At 40.3% G+C, this 20,340-nt stretch overlaps 2 protein-coding genes across 4 annotated transcripts in view; one reads left to right on the top strand and one right to left on the bottom strand.

Annotated features, from left to right (window-relative positions):
• Positions 1-6,716, top strand: part of SNAP23 (synaptosome associated protein 23) — a 28,794-nt gene extending 22,078 nt beyond the window's left edge. The window contains exons 6-8 of the mRNA XM_090033344.1: positions 2,112-2,264; positions 3,406-3,550; positions 5,908-6,716. Of these exons, the coding sequence (XP_089889470.1) occupies positions 2,112-2,264; positions 3,406-3,550; positions 5,908-5,973 (364 nt within the window). The 3' untranslated portion in view covers positions 5,974-6,716. The remainder of the gene's footprint in view (positions 1-2,111; positions 2,265-3,405; positions 3,551-5,907) is intronic.
• Positions 6,717-11,588: 4,872 nt separating this feature from the next.
• LRRC57 (leucine rich repeat containing 57) lies at positions 11,589-20,327 on the bottom strand. Of its 3 annotated transcripts, none has more exons than XM_090033339.1 (6): positions 20,180-20,327; positions 19,336-19,525; positions 16,528-16,663; positions 15,418-15,686; positions 14,010-14,195; positions 11,589-12,394 (listed from the first exon to the last, which is right to left on the bottom strand). In XM_090033339.1, the coding sequence occupies exons 2-6, from the start codon at positions 19,417-19,419 to the stop codon at positions 12,353-12,355; spliced, it is 717 nt and encodes a 238-aa protein (XP_089889465.1). In that variant the 5' UTR covers positions 19,420-19,525; positions 20,180-20,327; the 3' UTR covers positions 11,589-12,352. The 3 variants fall into 3 exon arrangements, with proteins under 3 accessions (XP_089889465.1, XP_089889466.1, XP_089889467.1); XM_090033340.1 differs by having other exon boundaries at positions 19,336-19,522; positions 20,180-20,317; XM_090033341.1 differs by lacking the exon at positions 20,180-20,327 and adding an exon at positions 19,939-20,160 and having other exon boundaries at positions 19,336-19,522.
• Positions 20,328-20,340: the final 13 nt, after the last annotated feature.

The raw sequence follows: 20,340 nt of genomic DNA, 5'->3' as shown, positions 1-20,340 counted from the left end.
TACTCTGAAAAATCTGTGTCACTAACCACTGTTTGCTTGTTTGGTCTTTACTGTCTCTCTTCTCATTCTCTCCTAACACCCTCACTTGCTTTCTAAAAATGAAGACTAAGTACCAGAAGCTGGATTCGATTAACTGGTGAAAGTGGATTTTAAGACAAGGGCACCCTGTACTCTTAACCAGCTGTCTAAGGTGATGTTCTAAATTGGATGTACACTTGCATGTGCATGCTGTATGCATGCAAGAAGTCTTGTGTCTGCTTTTGTGTTGTAATATTGATGTTTGTTTTATAGACAAGAATATATATGCTAGGGAATGGGTTAGTCATAGCAGCCTGTTTAACCCTGATCCAGCTGCCTGAACCTGGGCTGTAAATGCCAGAGCTTTACTATGTCATTGCAGATCTTGAGCATATTGGCTTTCTTTGGTAACTATAGTAGCTTTTTTTTTTTTAAAGGTTGTTATTTGTTAACTGCAGACTTGCTCCCTCTCAAGCTCCTTCAACAACCACAGTAAGTTTTGAGAAGAAGCTACTTTTTTCAGTCGGCCCCACAAATCAAGGAAAATGGTTCCTGGACTCTTGCATGATCTGAGAGAGACTTTACCCTTCTGAACCTATGACATCCCACTAAAGAACTAAAATGTTAATTATCCCTTTATCTAATACACACACATGCACGCATATATGTGCACCCCTGTGCAGAAATGAGTTTCTGCTTGTATGAATAGGAATTGGTGGATGTGACTTACAGTGAATCGGAGTACAAAAAGGGATCAGATTTGTAGTAGGACTGCATCTCAGTTTGGAGGTAGTTACAGTTAGTGTGTTTGTTTTTTCTTATTTAAGATACTTGGTTCTATTAAGGGCTTGTTTTTTGTTTGTTTTTTTTTTTATACAGTTAGACTATTTCTGAACACCATAATTTACTCTGATTCAGGAGTAGTAAATTACTTAAGTCCATCCTGTTTGACATGGGCATCTCCTTGTTTCTGCAAGTCATTTAAGTTTTATGATAGGAGAAATTGTGAAATGGGAATCCAAATCTGGTCCAACTGAAGAACTCCAAGTTTGCTTCTTGAAAAGAGATTTTTTTGATCATTCTGACCTTGTTCAGGGTCATAGCCAACGCAAAATTAGTTTTTTGCTGCTTTGCTCATCTACAGTCCTAACATTATTACAGCAAACAGTAGTTAAAATCTGAGGGAGAGGGTTTTTTTGGTTGGTTGGTTTTTTGTTTTTTTGTTTTTGTTTTGTCCGTCGTTCGTGTCGTCCCCCCCCCCCGATGATTGATTTAAGGCCTGATTTCAGAATAGCTCTTCTTTAGATTAGAGGTCTGCTTTCTCTTGCCCACCTCCAAATCTTTCCTTTATTCCAGTGCAACACAGTGTGGATGTAGTTTAAAATGCTCTTATGTCAATTATACTCAAAGAATAAGCATTTCAGTCTGTACTAACAGGAGTCTTACAACCTGTATTAGCCTGACCTCTTGTCTAGATGATCACAGTTGTCGCTTCTGGTCTTTTGATTGCACTGATTTTTATAATTGTTATATTGGGATAAGTTGTAGTGCTTTCACTAATCCTTTTTATTGCTCTCACTGCTTTCTATGTTGACAGAAGGGCAGAAGTGACTTAGGGGAACCAGTTCTATAACAAGTTAACAATCCTCTGACTTTTGTACCTAAACAAGGAGGACATACAAAAAAAACTAGAACTCTTGGTTCCAAAATGATATCTTTTTATTAGACCAACTGGAAAATGGCAAGAAAATTGTCCTTTTCTGCAAGCTTTTTGGGATCAAAGATCCTTTGTCAGGCTTCTGGGAAAAGTGTATATGGTTAAAAAGTCCCCATAGGTAGGAAGTAAACTTCATTTTTGCACAAAGGGAGCTGAAGATGGAAGGCTGTCCCTCTGTGTCCATGAGAGTGTCTTTGAGCTGTGTTGAGTAGCTCTTTGTGTTGATCAGGTAGAATTCCTTCCCTGAAGGTGTCAGATGGCAGGCATGGAGGCAAAAAAACTTCCTTGTTGTTCTGTAATGAAGCTTAAAATCCAAAATCAAGGAGGATGCAGCCAACACTTCCTGTACTAAACACTTCATTTATTTTCTTGTAAGGACAAAGAACTTTGAATCTAGCAAGGCATACAAAACAACCTGGGGTGAAAGTTCAGAGAATGCAACAGATAATGTGGTAGCCAGGCAACCAAGACCTGTGAATCAGAATCAACCACAGACAGTTGGAGGAGCAAGCGGGGGATATGTTACACGGTATGTTTATCTCTACATGCCCACATGAATTCAAGTAGTGACTAGATATGTAACTTTCTAGTGCGGGGGTCAGCAACATTTTTGGCCAGAGTGCCAAACACTCCAGCCTCCACACATGCCTTGACTTGACATGCTGGAGGCAGATGGCAGGGGAGCCACGAGGGGCCCAATCCTTGTTGCTGGCAGTGGGTGCACACATGCCTTTGGGCAGATGGTGGGTGAAGGGCCAGTGTTGCGCTGCCCCAGCTCATCCCTGACATGTGCCACAAGACCTGCATGCACCTGCCGCTGCCCTGGAGTGATCCAAGGGCTCCAGACCTTGCTGCAACTGTTTGCAGCCTGCCTGCCACCTGCTACAGGTGCCCAGAGACCAGGCCAGCTGTGGGAGGCTGGAAACAACTGCATCAGGCTCTGGAGCTCCAGCCAGGCTCTATAATTGTGTGCATGCAGCTGTGCTGCCACCATGGAGCCTGGTTGGTGTGCCAGAGCTTAGTGCAGCTGTCTGCAGCCTCCAGGCCAAACAGCCTAGGTCCCAGCCATGGAGCCCAGGCTGCTTGCAGTAGGACTTGAAGCCTCTCTGCTACATGCTGCAAGTAGCCTGGGCTCTGTGGCTGGTGGCAGCTGCCCAGAGCCTGAGCTAGCTGTGGCATACTGAACAAAATGGCCTTGCCTGCCATGCTTCTGCATGTGTGCCAGGGGCTGCTGACCCCTATTCTAGTGCTGATCAGAAAGGGGTTGCTTTTGCTTGATGACTTGCATATAGTTTCACTTTTCATAGCATTTGAAATAAAGAGAATACCATTTACCATTCTCATGTTTCTGGATGGAAAGGATCAAAAGCACAGAGCTCTAATTTTTCTAAATGCATAGCTACTGTTGTAGTGCTTAGTCTGAGGATTGTCCTTTTGAATTTTGAGAAGTCTTTTATTAAAACTTTTTGTGTGTCCACTTTAGCAACATGAAATTTAAGAATGAGGATGAAAACTTGATTATACGGTAATAAATAATTGCAGACCCCTTGACTTAGAAATAAAGGTTGTAATGACCTGTGTATTTTTAGTGGGCAATCCCAAAATAATTTCAGGTGGGGAAGCAATTCCTTGATTCCTGAACACAGTTTTTCTCTCCTGATAATCAACAGGATAACAAATGATGCCAGAGAGGATGAGATGGAAGAAAATCTGACTCAGGTGGGAACTATCCTAGGGAATCTAAAACACATGGCTTTGGATATGGGCAATGAGATTGATGCACAAAACAAGCAGATAGACCGGATAAATGAGAAGGTAAGAGCCAAGGAGTCCTGTCCCTGCCACCTTCACCTTTTGAACTAGTTGGGAAGATAAATAATAAGGAACTGTTTAAGTAAATGGAATTACCTTTGTGCTTTATGATGCATTTTACCACTGCAAGCATCTTGATGGTAGCGCACTAAACTCTTACTACCAATCTCTGAACATATTCTATAACTTGTAACAATGCACTTCCAAACTGTGCTGTCAGCGTTGGGAATCGGTGTTCTAACTGAATCAAAGTGAAGTACTTCCAAGAGTCGAACATCAATCATACTGTAGAACTGGATGCTTAGAGAGCTGTTCATCCACACCAAGTTGGGAGGAAACTTGCTGCAGTAGGGTTTTTTTCTTGCAGCAGCATGAGACTCCTCATACAATTCCTTTGCAATGCACAAAACTTGCCCATAGTTCTCTAACACAAAATATTACTCTTCTGAATGTATTGTTGTTTTAACATCATTTTCTCTAAATGGCAAAGAGAAAGTAAATGGGGACTTCTTATTTACTATTTCTACCAAGATGAGAACGAGGGGTCATGAGAAGAAACTAGTTAGGTAATGCATTTAAAACCAACAAAAGGAAGTCCTTTTCTTCATGCAGCATGCAATTCAAATGTGGATCTCCTTGCCACCAGACATTGTGGAAGCTGGCAGTGTAGCCAGTTTCAAAAGGATTGAACAGATTCTTGGAGGAAAGGAGTATAAGTTGCTGTTGAGCATGGGAGTGAAGGGCACAACCTCAGAACTGGAACTTCCTAGACCCTAAATGCTGGAGGCTGCAAGTGGGGCGGGGGAAAAAGGGGTGGGGGGCCCTTCTCATGCCCGGTTCACTCTCCCTTTTTGGCATCTGATCTTTACCACTGGGACACAGGAGACTAGCAAGATGTACCCATGGTCCAACCCAGTAAATGGCAATTCTCATGTTCTTATTAAGATGAATTTTAAACACTTAGTAGGTTTTATGGGTGCAAGCTAGGATAATGCAAGCTTAGTGTTCCAAAAATAGGAAGATGTTGAGCTCTTAATTGGTGCTTTAAAGTTGCACCACCCCTTTCTCCTTCCACTCCAGCTCAGAGGTCACCAAGAAGTGATGGATTTCACCCTTTAAAATCCATGCCAGCTAAAAAGGGAAACAAAAGTAATAATATTACATATTTGTATATATGACAACTGAAAAGGGAAGCTGATGATAATTGCCTGCAGCTTGATTGCTAGTTGAGCAATAAGGGAAGCTAAAAGTCCTTAACCACAACCAAGTGGTCTTAGTAGTACAAGAAGGAGGAAATACAAAGGTGATTGCACCAATTACATGTTTTGTGCCCAGGGAAGAATTAAAATGAGCCAGGTTGACTGGTGTTGTATGATGTGGCTGACAGTAGATATAACTCTTTCCATGTTCCCTGCTTTATACATGTAGTACAAGTTTTGGCAGTATTGCCAGTATGCAGTGCTGACTGGTGGTCAAAAACATGTCTAGTTCACAAAGTGTTTTAAAATAGCTATAAACATAAAGAAAATAGGAACAGGAAGGGTTTGTCCTGCAGTGAGACATGAAGGAGCTGTCGTCTTATGGCAATGACCTATTTGGTATCTGTCTGGGGAAAGATTATTTATAAAACTAAAAATGTGTTTCTTTGGTCAGAACAAGAACCAATGGCTGGACAGTGAGGCTAGAACAACTTTTTGGAGACCTAACACTTTAAATCCTAATTTGGATGTTTAAGTATCTTCTGGGCTGTAGAATTTCATGGGTTCCATGTAGGCCTCACTGACATGACACTTGATAGCTTGTGTGTGTGCTGTAGCTTGTTTTTTGGGGAGTTTTGTTTTGTTTTTAAATCCAGGTGGTTAGGTTAGATTAAACCCTTTTCATCTGACAGCTACTTCTGGCTTGTGGGTTTAATTGGTTTATACAGTCCAGTGTCTTTTTAAACGGTGAAGTTCTTGCAAAGTTATTTCCTAAACCTTATCCTACCTTGGCTGCTATCAGAGAAACAAACCATTGTGGAAAGCCACTTGCCTCACTAGTCACTGAAGTAAGCTTAGAGGAAAATCCTTGTCAGATTTCCCTAAATAACTTCTCCCAGCTCCTCTAAAGCCTCAAGAGGATGGCTAGAGTGATGGAAGAAAACTAATACAATCTTTCTGCCCTTTTGCAAAACTACAAGCCACTACTGAGTCAACAGCAAAGGCTTCCCATTTCCCTTCTGTGAATCCAAATAGTAGCGCAGTGCAGTTCTGTGGACCAACCTATGGGGGGTAGACTTTGAATTTATTATGTTAATTTTGCTTGGCATAAAGTCTTCCAGTCACCTGTTGTTGTTGTTAAACATGCTTTTTACATTTCAGGCGGATACCAACAAAGATCGCATTGAGCATGCCAATGTCAGAGCCAAGAAACTCATTGATAGCTAAAGCCTGCTGCCATTGTCCAATATCTTTCTCCAGCTGCAAGCCACCATTTTCATGGATCTGTGAAACTTCCTGTATCTCAGAATAAAAAGGGCTGTGAAGAGTGAAAAAGAAGCTGCTTCATTAGGGTTTCCCTCTTCTTGGCCTTGTATTCAGACTTGGCTTTGACTTCTTCTCCAGCAATGTTGCCAACCTAGCTCACTCTTAATAGGGAAGAATTGATCCTGTTTTAATCTAATTTTAATTCAGCCTGTACAGGGCTTGCTTTCACAGCTTTTGGTTTTTTGGTTTTGTTTTGTGGTGTGTTTTGTCCTCCCCGCCCCCCCTTTTGCTTTTTAATGTAGTCCTCATCCTTTCCCCTGCACAAACTGTTCTATTCAGTTTGGGGAAAATGGTGGTGTAACATGAGTTAACACTTGTGGAAAGGTTGGACAGGGCACTTCATATGCTTTATGTTCCTTTGAATTACCTCGGAGTTGTGTACCCTCACTAAAATAAGGGCTTGATTCTTTGTCTGGTACTTCTTAATTTAGCAGGCTAATCCATAGCTTTACAGGTGGTTGGTTTAACTTTCAAGCAATTTTATGAAAGGCTTTGGGGGGCTAAGTTTTTGAACTACCAGATTTTAAGAAGTTATAGCCAATGGCTACTACATTTAGGTTGAGGGCTTTAATGCATACTTGTTTAAGTACACAAAGTGTAATGTTAAATTAAATTGGAGGGGTACACCAGCTTTAATCCATCACGTTACATTAAGGAAAAAATAAATGGCATGGTTAGCAACTTCTGCTGCATTTTTTTCCTAATAATTATATCTCACACAACTTTATTTGAAGTAACCATAAAGCTTTGGACAAAACTTCAAAATGAATAGAAATATCTAAGCTCACAAGAGACTTTAGTCTGAATACATTGTAGAGCAGATATCTTGTACTTGTATAGATATGTGTCTAATGTAATCCAGTTCTATATCAAAAATCTCAGTTGGGGTTTATATAAAGGTTTGTTCCCCTGCAGTGGCTCTGGGGCAGCTTTTTAAATCTCTGAATCAATATAATGGAAGAAATATATCTTCTGAAGTCTGACAGACTTGTTCTTTTTAAAGCCTGTGTAAAGTCATCCTACTGAAATATGTAAGTGCATCTTCCCACCTAATCTAAACAATAAGTAATAGCAAATTTACAATAAGTGACTAACATTTTTAAGTCTTTAGTTTGTAGCAATGTTTCCTGAAAGAACAGCAAATATTTCATGAACTACTTCTCTCCTTTTCTCCCTCGTTCTGGGAACAATCTGCTTGCTCTAGTTCTGCTGTAATAAACCAGCTTAGTGATCAGGCTTTAAAACACATAGTAGGAAATGATCCAAATCCAAGTAGTTTACAGCCAGAATGCTCTAGTTTCTCTGTAATAGAGGAGTTAGCTAGCTGGGTTGGAAAGGGATTTGTTCTTCCTATGAACAGATTGTGCATGTTTTGTTTTGCAAATGCATTTAATCTGCTCTACTCCCAGTGTTCTCCTAAAAGTTAAAACCACAAGTGGATTGTTTCAGGGGTGAAGAAAGCTGTTATAGTATCCACTTCTTCAGTCTATGAATGATTTATATGTAACCTAAACTGTGATATTCAGTGCTAGCACTTTGTGGGAAAGGGAGGGTTCTGCACAAGTCACTTGAGGATTTTATATGTAACACTTTTTTTTTTTTCCCAGTAATTGAGTATTTGCAGCTCTTAAATTCTGGGCTAAAGCTAACATTCAGAATGTCACAAGATGGGTAATTTTGGTCATGCATTAACCAAATATTAGGTATGTAACATACTCTAACCAGCAAAATAACTAGCATTTTTAAGCCACTTCAGGGACATCTCACTGCAAACAAATCCTGGCCATTAAAAACGAAAGTGAGACATAACTAGAGAGGCTAGATAAAACACTGGAAAGTCTAGTATGAACCAAGATAATGATGCCAATTTTTGCTGATAATGGACGCTTGTGGTTGTATGTTGACTTTGGCTAGAGTTGGAAGGATGCCCACATGGTTAGCAAAGTGGTATTCGGAAACATTGCAGGTTCCTACAAGCTCTTAAACAGTGCATGGGAAAACTCTTTTTTTTGTATTTGTGTTGCTTTATTTGTTTTAAAGGGATTTGAATACTTAAGTCCCCCCCCCCCATAAGTCTGGTAGTTGAAAAAACATTTCCTGAAAATTAACATTTTGGGCTCTTTTGTTCACTTCAGTGGTATGTTCTGCTGAGGATAGGAAACTCAAATAGTTTCTTTGGTGCAGTGCCACAGATTACAGGACTCCCTGTGTACCTGTGGGTTGGATCTGACTTGTAGGCCAGGGGCTGAGCACCTCTGTTCTAGAACTTCTTCTAGGATTCCTTTGGAATACTCTGCTTCCCTCTTCCCCTCCTATCCCCCACTACTAGAAAAAAAAAAATTTTTTTTTAAATTTTTTTTAACCCATGTTTGACTTCCCATGCTGCTGTTACAGAAACTAAATATGTTAGCCATGAAAACTAGTACTATCAGTGATGCACAAAAATGTAATATAGCAGGTTAAAATGGTTTCCCATGTGATGATGCTTGTATTTGTACAGCTCACCTGGGATCTAATTACCATACAATCCTTGTGCCAATGTGACAGCACATGGATAAAGCTTGATTAACTAACAGAATATCAGTGTCTTTCATGTTGTACAGAACTGGGGCCTTGAGGGGGTTGGGACACTGTGTCAAAACTATCTGCACACCAACTGTCTGCTTCTCATTTTTGTTGGCCTGAACTGTAATAAAAATTCATCATATGTACTAGATGGAATAAAAGTTATTTATGTGCATATTTTCTTTTTATGTTAAATACAACCCTCCAATAGCATACAGAAAAAAACTTTTTATGGTTGCTTTGCATCATTAAGCCATTATGTATGACAAAACACAGAACTCTGTAACCACAATCTTTGTATACCGATCTCTAATCGGCTTACCTCTGGGAAAACTTGGCAGAACCAATTCCCAAGGTCTTATTCCTGTTCCTCCCTTGCAGGATTCTTGTTTTAAGATGCTTTTGCACAGCTGTACACTTTTCTTTTCTTTTTAGTGGATTTCTAATACAATTCTAGTTTGCAAAGTTTGTTGATGTAACAACAACAACAAATGCAGAGCCACAATAAGTGGCTTGACTAAAAAAGAAAAATGGTGTGAAAAAACTGAGGTGAGGTGAGAGCACAAGAGTGCATAACTAACTCTCCTCTCAATATTCCTACTGCAGAGTTGTTTGACACCACCCCAAGCACTAACTGGGGCTTGTGGGGCAGAGCTAAAATAGCAACATCTTGGTTAAATCTTTTTATGGGTAGATATATGACAGTAAAGAAGCATCTGCAGAGCAATGAAAAGAAGGATAAGTGAAGTAGGTCAAAGAATGGGGTAGGGGAAGAATGATGTGAGGCACCAGTATAGAGTAAATACTGCATTATACTAATAAGAATAGTATACACTACTGAAATACAAGGATGTATGTAAGTCCAGGGCTGGACTCTTTTTCAACTGTAGGTAGCATACCTAGAAATTCTTCAAGCATCTCCAAACTTATGAGAGAGGCTGTTTGCCTTTGCAATAAGATACTTTTCCTACAGGAGGTAAGAGAAAGCTATATATGTGAAAGTTGCCAGAAAATAGGTTATTTATATTTATGCTACTAAGGTTTTCAAGTAGCAAAACTTCTCATGTGGTTGCAGTTATGTTAATTGAAGAGGGATTCTCACAGCTTTTCTGGCTAAAGCAAACAACCCTCCACTAACCTGTGGGGGCTGCTAACATTGACACTACAGCTGTATATGATAATACTTAAGGTGAAATATACCTGAAAAGAAGCTTGCTTAAATGTTTTCTGACTCACATATATGTGGCATAGTGAATGTTAAAGGAACTCTGCTATGCTTCACTGGTGCTTCAGAGCCACATTTTATTCCCCCCAAAATTGACATGTACAAGTCAAATAGCTCCTGGACTGAACTGCTGAGCAGTAGAGAAGATGGCAGTTGCTTCACTTACTGACATGCTGTTTTTCTGACCAAAGAGCCTAGTTTATTTTCTTATCTTCTGTGGTCAACTACATTTAAGATAAGATAACTTTCTTCATAAAATTACAGACAAGGAAAGGAATGATGGACTGTCATCTTACCCATTTTCTCCTGCATAAGTACTCCTCTTTTTTTCTCAGCATGAACAGCTGCAATTATGTTAGGCTGTTAAAAAGGCAGTGGCTAAATCAGGCCATCTGCTGCACCAACATGCCCCTCACCACCTCTGCACCAAGCAATGAAACTACCTCCTACTCACCTGAAGTAACAGCTTGCTTGGATTACCTCTTATTTTTAAAAGGGGTTTGGAGGGTTTTTTTGTACAGTATTTCAGCTGTATTTAACCCTAATAGTACTGGTATGGTAAGACTTAATTCACCCCAATTAATGCTGAATTTTTTTTCCAACCTACCTGCAGGTTAATTAAATAAGGCTTTTTACATGAGTTATAGTAGTTATATACTTGTCACCTAACAACCTCTTATCACTAGTGCTTGTAGAACTTTTATTATTTCATAAAATATATAGCCAATACTATTCTCTCCATTGACTTTCACGCTTCAGGTTTGCTGCTTAATAGTTTTACACTGAGAGCAAGTAACTTTCCTTGTTAAAGAACAGTATGAATTTTGTCCTTTTGAGCTACAGCACTGGTAGCACATACTTTAAGATGGAATGGAGTGTGGATTTCAGGGAGCACTGATTAGATACTAATTCACACTCAGCTTGGAATAAATCATACAGGGACAGTACTCAAATTTCTCCTTGGTGAAGCACTCCTGAAAAATTAATGTGTGTTCTAAGCTTTAAAGGGCAGGAAATTCACAGTAGCATCAAACTGACTTTTATTGGTAGTCATTTAAAAAAAAACACTTCAGTCTATCCACCTATCCAAGCAAGATTAACTGAAGTTCAGTGCTGTTTTAACTTTCTATGCATTTTTGAATTCTAACTAACCTTATTTAACAGGCCTTTGAGAGGACTTAAAGGGAGGGACAGGCACAGTGCAAACACTGGGCAATATTTAAGTGCAACTAGTTCACATCAGTTGCAGTAGGACAACATGCAGAAGTAACAATGTCTTACAATGAAAATGTGCTTTGATGGAATACCACTTCTGTTTCTACATGCAATAGCAATTAGTTAGCTTGATATTTGAGATGCATACTTAATATCTACCAATCATTTTCTCTTTTTGAAAAGTATGTTTATTTTGTCAGTTTTAGGTGTAGGCTTCCTTCAAGATTGGGGTAAAACACAAAAACAAGTACCCTTCAATAAAAAGGGCTCATAGATAAGTCTGTATATATATAAAAAAAAAAAAAAGCACTGAAGTGGTAGATTTCAAATGGAATTAAGACATTTAGTTTTTTTTAAAGTGTTTTACTAAAATAAGGAAATACATAGCTATCATTTTAGTGCCGGTTGCATACAATTGCAAGTGCTTTTGGTAGTAAGGCAGCTGTCAAAAGGTGAAGAAAAAACTTTAGACGTGGCTCTGCAGAAAGTATTAAATCAGTGCAAGGATATCAACTTTTCTGGCGAAGTATATTTTACTAAAGATATTGAGAACTTGTCAAGTAATCATTAAATACTGCTTAAGAAGAAAAGAAACATAGTGCAATTCTATCAGGTAGAAGAGAATCTCTACAACAGTTTAAATGACAAAAAATAATGCCAGAGCCATGATTTGATTTTAAAAAGCAATTAATATAAAATACTTCAAATAAATTAACTGCATGAACTCTTTGTGCTTCATAAAGTGTACACAATTTTAAGAAGTGTTACAACATGTTAAAGTTAGCTTTATCCATACTAGTAGACATTTACAGCAAGTATGACATTTTGGAGTTGTTGGTAATAGAACTTCAGCTTGTTCCCACACAAGTGTTTCAACAGAAGTAGCTTAACTAACATAAAGCAACACCTGAAAGGGGAATAATTGTTGTAAAAAAAAAGCTTATGACCAACACCTGAGTTCAGCCACCAGTGAGACTTGCATTCCCCTTATCTCCTGCTAAAGTCATTGTGTACCCTGAAAAAGGAGAATAAAGTGAACTGAAAGCTATGATAGCCCAGAAGTAGAAACCAGCCTTCAGGCAGATTTACCAGTTCAATGCCCATATTTGTTTGAAGCATCCTTGGCAACAACCTATCATTTTAGTGTGAAGCTAATATGGTCAGTCTTATCTCCAGTCTTGGAAGTCCTCTCCTGCCAGGCAGCCAGCATTGCTGATTACACTGCTTCACTTGCTGCCTTTTTCCTTCTGGTGACAAACCCAGAACGGCAAACTATCATGCAAACTTCTTCTTCGTAGCTGTGAACCGCTCCATATACTAAAAAAAACACAGAGAAGAGATCAAGTTATTTGTTCTGAAGGAAGAAAGTATGGATACAAAAAAAACAAGTCAATTTGTAAGAGGCAGGGGGATTTCTTGGCTATTTCTGGATCAATTCTATATAGCTGGGAAGAGATATTAGACAAGTTTAAGCATGAAGTACCCAACATGAAGACTGTGTCCTCAAGCTTGCCTAACATCTCTCCTAACTATGCAGTTGGTTCAGTAAGAAAGTCTTGCTTTTTGCTCATTTCCTAGACGAGCATGGTTGCAGCATTCTAACCCTACCATAGTTAACATGGTCATTCCAACCAATTCAGGTTGGGGTAACAGGTAAACAGCTTGCTTGGACAGCAGTGATGATCATTGTTTCTTCAAGTTTAAAAAAAACAACAAAACAGAATGAACATCAGAAAAGCCTCATAATACCTTGTCCTTAGAACAGATTAGAGAGATGCCATTTGCAGATGTTATTGATGGTGAACACCAAGAGCAACATCTCATTTACTTATCAAGGAAGTTGTAGTCAACCTACAGGCTCCTTGCCAAAACAATATTCAGTGTTGCAGAGACCAAGTATTATACTATCAGGTACAAAGCAATCTTATTTGAATGACATCAATGGAAAAGCTTTGGCACTTTCAGATAATTAAGTGACAAGACCTCTCCCTTCTATAGCCAATTGGTTGCAAACTTGTTCTGTCACCCAGACAATGCAAATCAGGAGATATACATGTGTTTGAGATCAAAAAAAATATTTGGACTCAGAAGTTTAAGTCACTTTAATTCCCACCCCCAAACAATTTTATCTACAAGGTCAACTTTATCTACAAGACTACCTAGTACAGGTAAGGACTTATGAGAGTCAGTATCAAATTTCCTGCAATAAAAATGAAAGCAGCAACAAAGCTAATACAGACACTTTCTTATAAGAAATTCTATAGTACAACCATCATACAGAAGATTGTATTACACACAAAACCACACAACCCAAATTCTTTCCAAGGAAAGAGCTATAAAATCTGAGGCCAATTAAACAGCTGAAGCCCTCCCCCTCCATTCTTCCAAACTTGATGCTCCCTAGTTTCAGTTTCCTGTATCAGTCACTGGGAAGGGAAACCCAAATAAATAATGCTCAAACTTAGCACTAACTAGAAATACCACTATCGCTCCATTTCACTACTACCAGTGTGTTAAAAATTGTAGCTTTCAGTCTCCAGACTATGCTGTATCCTTTCTGGTATCACCTAATTACTGGGTTAAGAGCACTGTAACTTAAAAATAAACTGGCTTAAATGCATGCTACAGTGCAGTTTGATGTATGCCAGATCTGAAGGGATAGGCCTCCCTGAGGCATAAAAAAAGACCACTCAAGACATTCATCTTACAACCTGTTCTTGTGCCACTCACAAACAGGTCCTTTGTTATGGTCTAATAAGCTCAAAAGGAAGGTAGGTCATCCCCAAAGATTGTCCTTGCTAAAACCAGTGGACTGCTGTCATCCAGCAGCATAACTAACAGCATAGCCTTCACCTCCCACACCCCATATTCTGAGAATACATTTTTGGAACAGGGGACTTAAATGGCATTCACTAGATATTTAACTACACACTTTGTCATAGCCCTCCAGTTCTCTGAGCTTCTTGATTTCAAAAAGATTGCCCTCAACTGCAAGCAGTGAGATTTGGGAATCACTGAGGATGCTCTGAGGAAGCATGCTGAGTTCTAGACAGTTCTCTTCTAAACGCAGAACCTTGAGCCGTGGACAGTGAGAGATCTGCACAGAAATCTGGGAAATCTGTTGGGTAGCAAAGGAGAGAGTGAAAGAAGTTTAAATTAAATACTGTTAATGAGTTATTTACCTGTATACCAAGCAGTTTTGCAAGCTATTATTTAACAAATCTGATGTTGAGTTATCCAAATACAAGGCACACTAATAGTGCTATTGCTTATTCTATAGACCAGTAGTTCTTAATGTTTTTAGACTCAAGGAAGCCTCAAAATGTCAGCTTTTAGTTTTCATTTCATTTTTGACTACAGAAAAAGAAAAATATTAGAGCAACTCTTCTCTTGCAAAGAATTTTAAAAGACCACAACAGATCAGAAAGTTCTTAACACTGTGGACTCTTATTTGAAATATCTGGGTTTAATCTCATGATTCTGTTTGTATATCTTGCACTGCTACCATTGCACAGCACCTTGCAGCACCCATGAAAAGATCTGAAGGCACTCGGGTGCTGTGGTACCCTGATTGAGAATCACGGCTATAGATTAACTGGGGTAATGAGATAAACTAAGAATCTCCTATTTTCCTGACTTTCCTAGTTCTGTTGACAGCTATAAATTAGTTTATTTTTAAAGGGCCTGTTATACTTCTTTAATTGAACCATAAGGGCAAGACTGAATATTTCTAAAATAAAGAACCTAACAACAAAGCTTACTTCTTATTTCTAATACTGTCCTCATGTGACAATGATAACACTATTCCAAATCAACTTGGCATTTAGCAAGTTAAACAGCCAAAGAATCCATAAGTTCTACATAGTCAGTAAACACTTAAATCCTTCTATTCCAAGCTTCATTCACCATGCAGTTTTCTGAACCTCAGACCACCACTATCTGGATACCCTTCCCAAAACAGGGACCTACTAAGACACAAAGATAAAAGGTTAAATGCTACAGTGGATTGGTGGAGTGGAAGAACACAATGGGGGGTTTATGGGGTCCAAATTATTTTTCTCATAAGGTAACTATCTGCTCTTCTTGAAGAAAAAAATATTATAAAAGACCTGACCTTTAAGAAAGGCCATTCTTACAATCCTGTAGTCAAACCAGGCAGTAAGTGATATCAGATCCTTCCTTGCACCCACCTATACTACCATACTTAAAACAAAAAAGCAATCCTTTCACCCTAGAACCTCCGAGTATCTCATTTTCTGATTTGTAGGGAACACTTGCTCTTTAAGAATAAAATAATCATGCTTCAAATCCACATGCCTATCAACCCTCAGTTTCCAGACCTGGTTCTGATTCAAATTGAGTTCAATGGCCTGCAGTTCCCCTACTGCATCTGGCACACTCTGGATCTGGTTTTTGGAGAGATCCACCACATCCAAATGACGAAGACTGCACAACTGGGTGGGCACAGTCCGAAGCTGATTTCCAGAAAGGCTCAGGGTCTTGAGAGCTGAGAGTTGTCCAAAGCCAGCTGGCAGCTGTCTCAGGTGATTGCCATTCAGGTGCAACGTGTCTAGCCTTTTCAGTTTACACAGCTCCTCAGGTAGAGCAGCTAAAAATAAATTATGAACAACCTAAGCAACTAGAAAAAGACAAAAGTGTCCATATTTAAAAACAGCCAAGACTAGCATTACTATATTCCACACAGGAGTATTCTGATACGATTGTATACCGTAGGTTTTTAAGGTCTTGGCTGGGATGACCTAGTTGGGAATGGTCCTGCTTTAAGCAGGGGGTTTGACTAGATGGCCTCCTGAAGTCCCTTCCAACCCTCATTTTCTATGATTTTAACATAAAATTATTCTCATGATTAAGCCAATTGGCTGATGTATTCTAAGAAACGTACAGTAAATTTAGAAGTAAAATACAAGTTCAGTTTTTCCAATCCCATGTTAATTTGATTAAGAGACTAGGCAGAGCACCTGACATCCATTAAAAAACAAACAAATACACTTTAGTTTTATCACTCATCCAAAACAACCCTAGCACCTCTGGCAGACAGCCTAGCTGGTAGCTGCTTGAAGTCTGCAAGACACTTGCCCAAGAGACACTTACTGAACTACCAAAACTGTTTTCTGTACTACATCCTCATGAAATATTTTCTGTGCAAATATGCAACCAGATTCTGTGCTGTGAACTGTCTGATCTGAAAACCAAGCAATGTGATATGTTTTAAAGTACTTACATGATACTGCAAAGTGATAATCTAAGAGTTCTTAACTAGTTTGTCACAAATCTAATTTTCTTATTGTAAATTCCAAAAGCTTTTAGTATAAATGACCAAAGATCTCCTTTACATTTTGTCAGCAAATTTAACTTCTGATTAACAAGAGAGATATTCTGGTTCATTATTCTTTTACAACCCCATTATGATATTAAATCAGTTTTCATACTTAGTTTGTTGTTGTTTAGAGAAAGACTTTTCAGAACCGAAAATTTTCCTATCACTGGTGTCAAGATCTCAATTTTGTTGCTTGACAAATCTATTGTTCTCAAGTTGCTTGCTAGCTTCTGCAGGTCTTCAGGAAACTGGGTGGGAAAATACAAAGGAAATAAATAAATAAAAGAGAGACAGAGTTGAGATACACATGAAATTACACTGTCTGGTGTGAAGTAATACCAGTTGTTTTAAATGCTGTAAGTCTTTCAGCTATTTACATTTTGGTATTAATTTTTTAGTAGAATAATCGTGTGAACTAATACCACAAAAAGCGATACTTATCAAATTCAATCCAAAACATATTTTAAAAGATAATTTTGCATTTGACTATCTCTGAGAAAAGCAGACATTTTACAAACTCCCAGAAAAAATCAACTCCTAGCTCGGACAACGTAGGATGACACAGTGCACTATGGTTATAAAAACTCAAACCATTTCCTTTGTGGGTTTTCCTTATTGTGCCTGATTTTTAAAAAGTATGGCTAATTGATTACTTCATCATGTTAACATGACAGGAGCAAAAAAACCCTTCTCTATCCTACTAGTTTCTTCCTTCCTATCAAGTAAGCATAAAAACAAAAATTTTCTTCCATCTTGCCACTATCCTTGCCTAAGTGGAATCCACTCACTTTTACTTTCATCCCTGACCACTTCAAACTGTATCTGGCATAACTGTTTTTAATAACCCAATATAGCAAGAACCATCAAATGTCTCCATACAGCTTAATCCATGAGACAATGTTCTGGCTGCCTACTACACTTGATCTGAGCCTTCAAGAGGCCGAGAAGCGATGGACACAACACCTTTAGAAGAGTTTGAATACAGTTTAAACCTAAAAGATAGATGTATATTCCAGTTTAAACTAATTTAAATTCACTGGAAATAGTTCAGAAGTGTACCTGGAAAAATTGAGCATCATTTAAAACTGGTTCAGTATTACATGTGGACATCAAGTGTTCTGTGATGTGGGATACCTGACTGATCAGACCCATAGTTCATTGCTCCTCCCCCTCCCCACACACTGCTGCAACTGGCTGCTCTGGTACGTGGCAGAACTCTACTACATCCCCTTCTTCCCCCTTTTGTTGGCACTTCTTAATCAATGAGCTCCCTTACACTGTATGTTCAATAAAACTATTTTTCTGGCAAGCCGCTGTGCCTTCACTCCCTACTCAACCACAGCCTGTCATCATGCCTCTGACGCCTCCAAAAGCACTTCCCCAGGATGTCACTTTTCTGCTTTCCCTTGTTTCCTAAGCATGAGTTCAATTAACTTCAACAGTCTGTGTTAAGAAACAAAAGAAAGCAGAAAAGTAACAATGCTCACAGCCACCGATCACTTACTCCTGAGACACCTAAATGGGTGCAAGCACTCCTCCCCAGTTCATCATCTACTGAGAGGCATGCTGGGCTGGGTGCTCACTCCCACCCCCTGGTGTTCAAGCCAAGGTACTTCACATACCCATGAACCAGTTCCCAATCAATGACATCTGGGACCAATTCAATTGTTACACATGTCCTACAACAACTGTGAACTGGTCCCCAAACAGTGATGTTTTGGAAACATTAGTCTGTTCTAATTGTTTGCATCCAGTTATAAGCAGGCATGCACAAATAGAGACTTTTGCAGCTGATACCGATAGCCAATTTTTAAGGATGCATATCGGCCAATACTGATCTGATTTCTGATACCCAGCCCAGCAGCGTGGAGAGCTGCCTCCAGCTGGTAAGTCTGGTGGGGTGGAAGGGGGGGTGGGAAGGGAAGGGGCATGTTGGGGCAGATCAAAATCCCCACAGTGAGGGAGAAGTGGGGCTGGGTCAAGTGCTGTCCAGCCAGGGCAGGGCAGGCAGGGCACAGGACACAGCCACAGCTCATCCCACAGGCACAGTTCTGTCCCACACCCACTCCACCCTGGCTGAACAGCGCCTACCCCAGTCCCACCCTTCCCTCACCATGTGGGAGTTGATCTGCGCCCCCCTTCCATCACACCAGACTTACCAGCTGGAGGCAGCTCTTCATGCTGCTGGGCTGTGCTCCTCGCTGCCTGTACTCACTGCAGCTACGTGCACACACAGGCTATTTATCGGCCAAATTATCAGCTTGATATGGCTGATTTCCAATACAGTAAATTTTCTTTATACCAGTGCCGACCCAATATCGGACTAACGCATCAGTGCACCTCTAGATACAAGTCAACCAACATAAGCTCACAAGGACTGTTCAAAAGAGATTCAGATTTTCTGAGACTTGATTAAACAAACAAAAAATCAAGGCAACATGTTAACAACGTGGGCACTTATGGACATGCTCTACTTCAGCCTTGCAAGAAAGTCCTACCAAACAGGACTACTCACATGAGTGCTTCTAAGCAGGTACATACTTCTGTGAAACTTTTAGGCCCTAGCTCTGCAATTTCTAGAGAATCTCCTTACATCACTAAATAGTTATAAAACATTATTTGCACTGTGCCAACTTTTCCTACCATGAACTGTCATTTTTGGTGCATTAACTGTTAAGTAGTCTGGTTTCAAGATTTGTTTTTATGCTAAAAGCAAATATATTAAAAGCATAAATGCTTCTTGGAAAACAGACACCTTACTGGCTCAGAGCACAGCACATGCGCGAGCATATGCTGCAGATGGAGAGATACTTGAAATACTTTTAAAGCGCCATGTGTATTAATAATATTGCACAAAGACAAGGGATGGAGTCCCTCTCCAGAATAATTAATCACATGCACATGCAACCTAGTCCATTACCTCAGAGAGTCCCTTTCCTGTTAGCTGGAAAACACCAGTTTTCTGGGCTGTCTCCAGGTGGGCTTTTAAGGCACTATTTCCCATCCTGCTGGTCCTGTTCCAATGATTTTGAACTCTGTTTAAAAGGCTTCTCCCAGGCTTGGTGCTCCCAGTCTTGCTTGCACTGGATCACATGAAACCAAACTGCCTGCTAGAAATAAGATGTATATATTAATCCCAGCCTCTCAACACATGCTGCACGTCACGACACACACACTTTATAGTGAAACATGGATCTTAACTGGATTAACCCAAGTGACTCTCCCGGCTGCAAGCAGAACTGCTGGCCAGGAGGCTTGACAGTGGGGCGGGGAAAAGTCAGTCACAGAGAAGTGAGGCCGGAAGGGAGCTCCAGAGCTCATCTAGCCTGAGGCAGGATTATCCCTACCAAAACCATCCCACCTGAACTCAACAGAGCCCTCAACCCTGACACAACATGCACCCAACACCCTCACCCCCACAGACAGAAGAGATTGGGGCAAAGTATTCCAAGAGGCACAAGGCAAAGGGCCACCCCCAGCTACAGAGGAGAGGAAACCAACACCCCCGCGTTGCCAATCTGACCACGGGGGAAAATTCCTTCCCGCAGCCCTGGTGGGGGGAGGGGGAACCAGATCCTCTAGCCAGGAGCCTCCGGCGCTGGTCCCAGCAGGATACTGGTGCAGTCCCAGCTCTGGTGCGGCAACACCCCGCGCCTCTCGCGTGCAGCAGCAGCAGGGTGAACCTTCCCGGGCTCCGGACCCTCCCGCCTCGCCCGAGCTGGAGCCGCCCCGCCAAGCAGCACCTCTAACCCCAAATTACCCACCTCCTCCGAACCACAGAAAGCGACCGGGCGAGGAAGAGCGTCACCGCCAGCGGGACCGGAAGTGGGTATCGCTCCCCTCCGCCCCCGCACGTCAACAGACTCAATGCGGCGGCGCCAGCCTGGCAGCCACACTGAACATGGCAGAGGGGGAGGGGCCACCC

The sequence above is a fragment of the Crocodylus siamensis genome, chromosome 2, assembly GCF_052110815.1.
Source record: "Crocodylus siamensis isolate JL-2025a chromosome 2, ASM5211081v1, whole genome shotgun sequence".
Taxonomy (NCBI): domain Eukaryota; kingdom Metazoa; phylum Chordata; order Crocodylia; family Crocodylidae; genus Crocodylus; species Crocodylus siamensis.
This window is presented reverse-complemented; position numbering and strand designations above follow the sequence as displayed.

Excerpts from the sequence above, each read along its gene's own strand:
- LRRC57 (XM_090033339.1), bottom strand. The coding sequence starts at position 19,419 with ATGGGAAATAGTGCCTTAAAAGCCCACCTGGAGACAGCCCAGAAAACT. Across the intron at positions 16,664-19,335 it reads CAGGAAAGGGACTCTCTGAG|TTTCCTGAAGACCTGCAGAA; the intron begins GTAATGGACTAG and ends TTTCCCACCCAG. Across the intron at positions 12,395-14,009 it reads AACTGGAGGGCTATGACAAA|TATATGGAGCGGTTCACAGC; the intron begins GTGTGTAGTTAA and ends TGTTTTTTTTAG.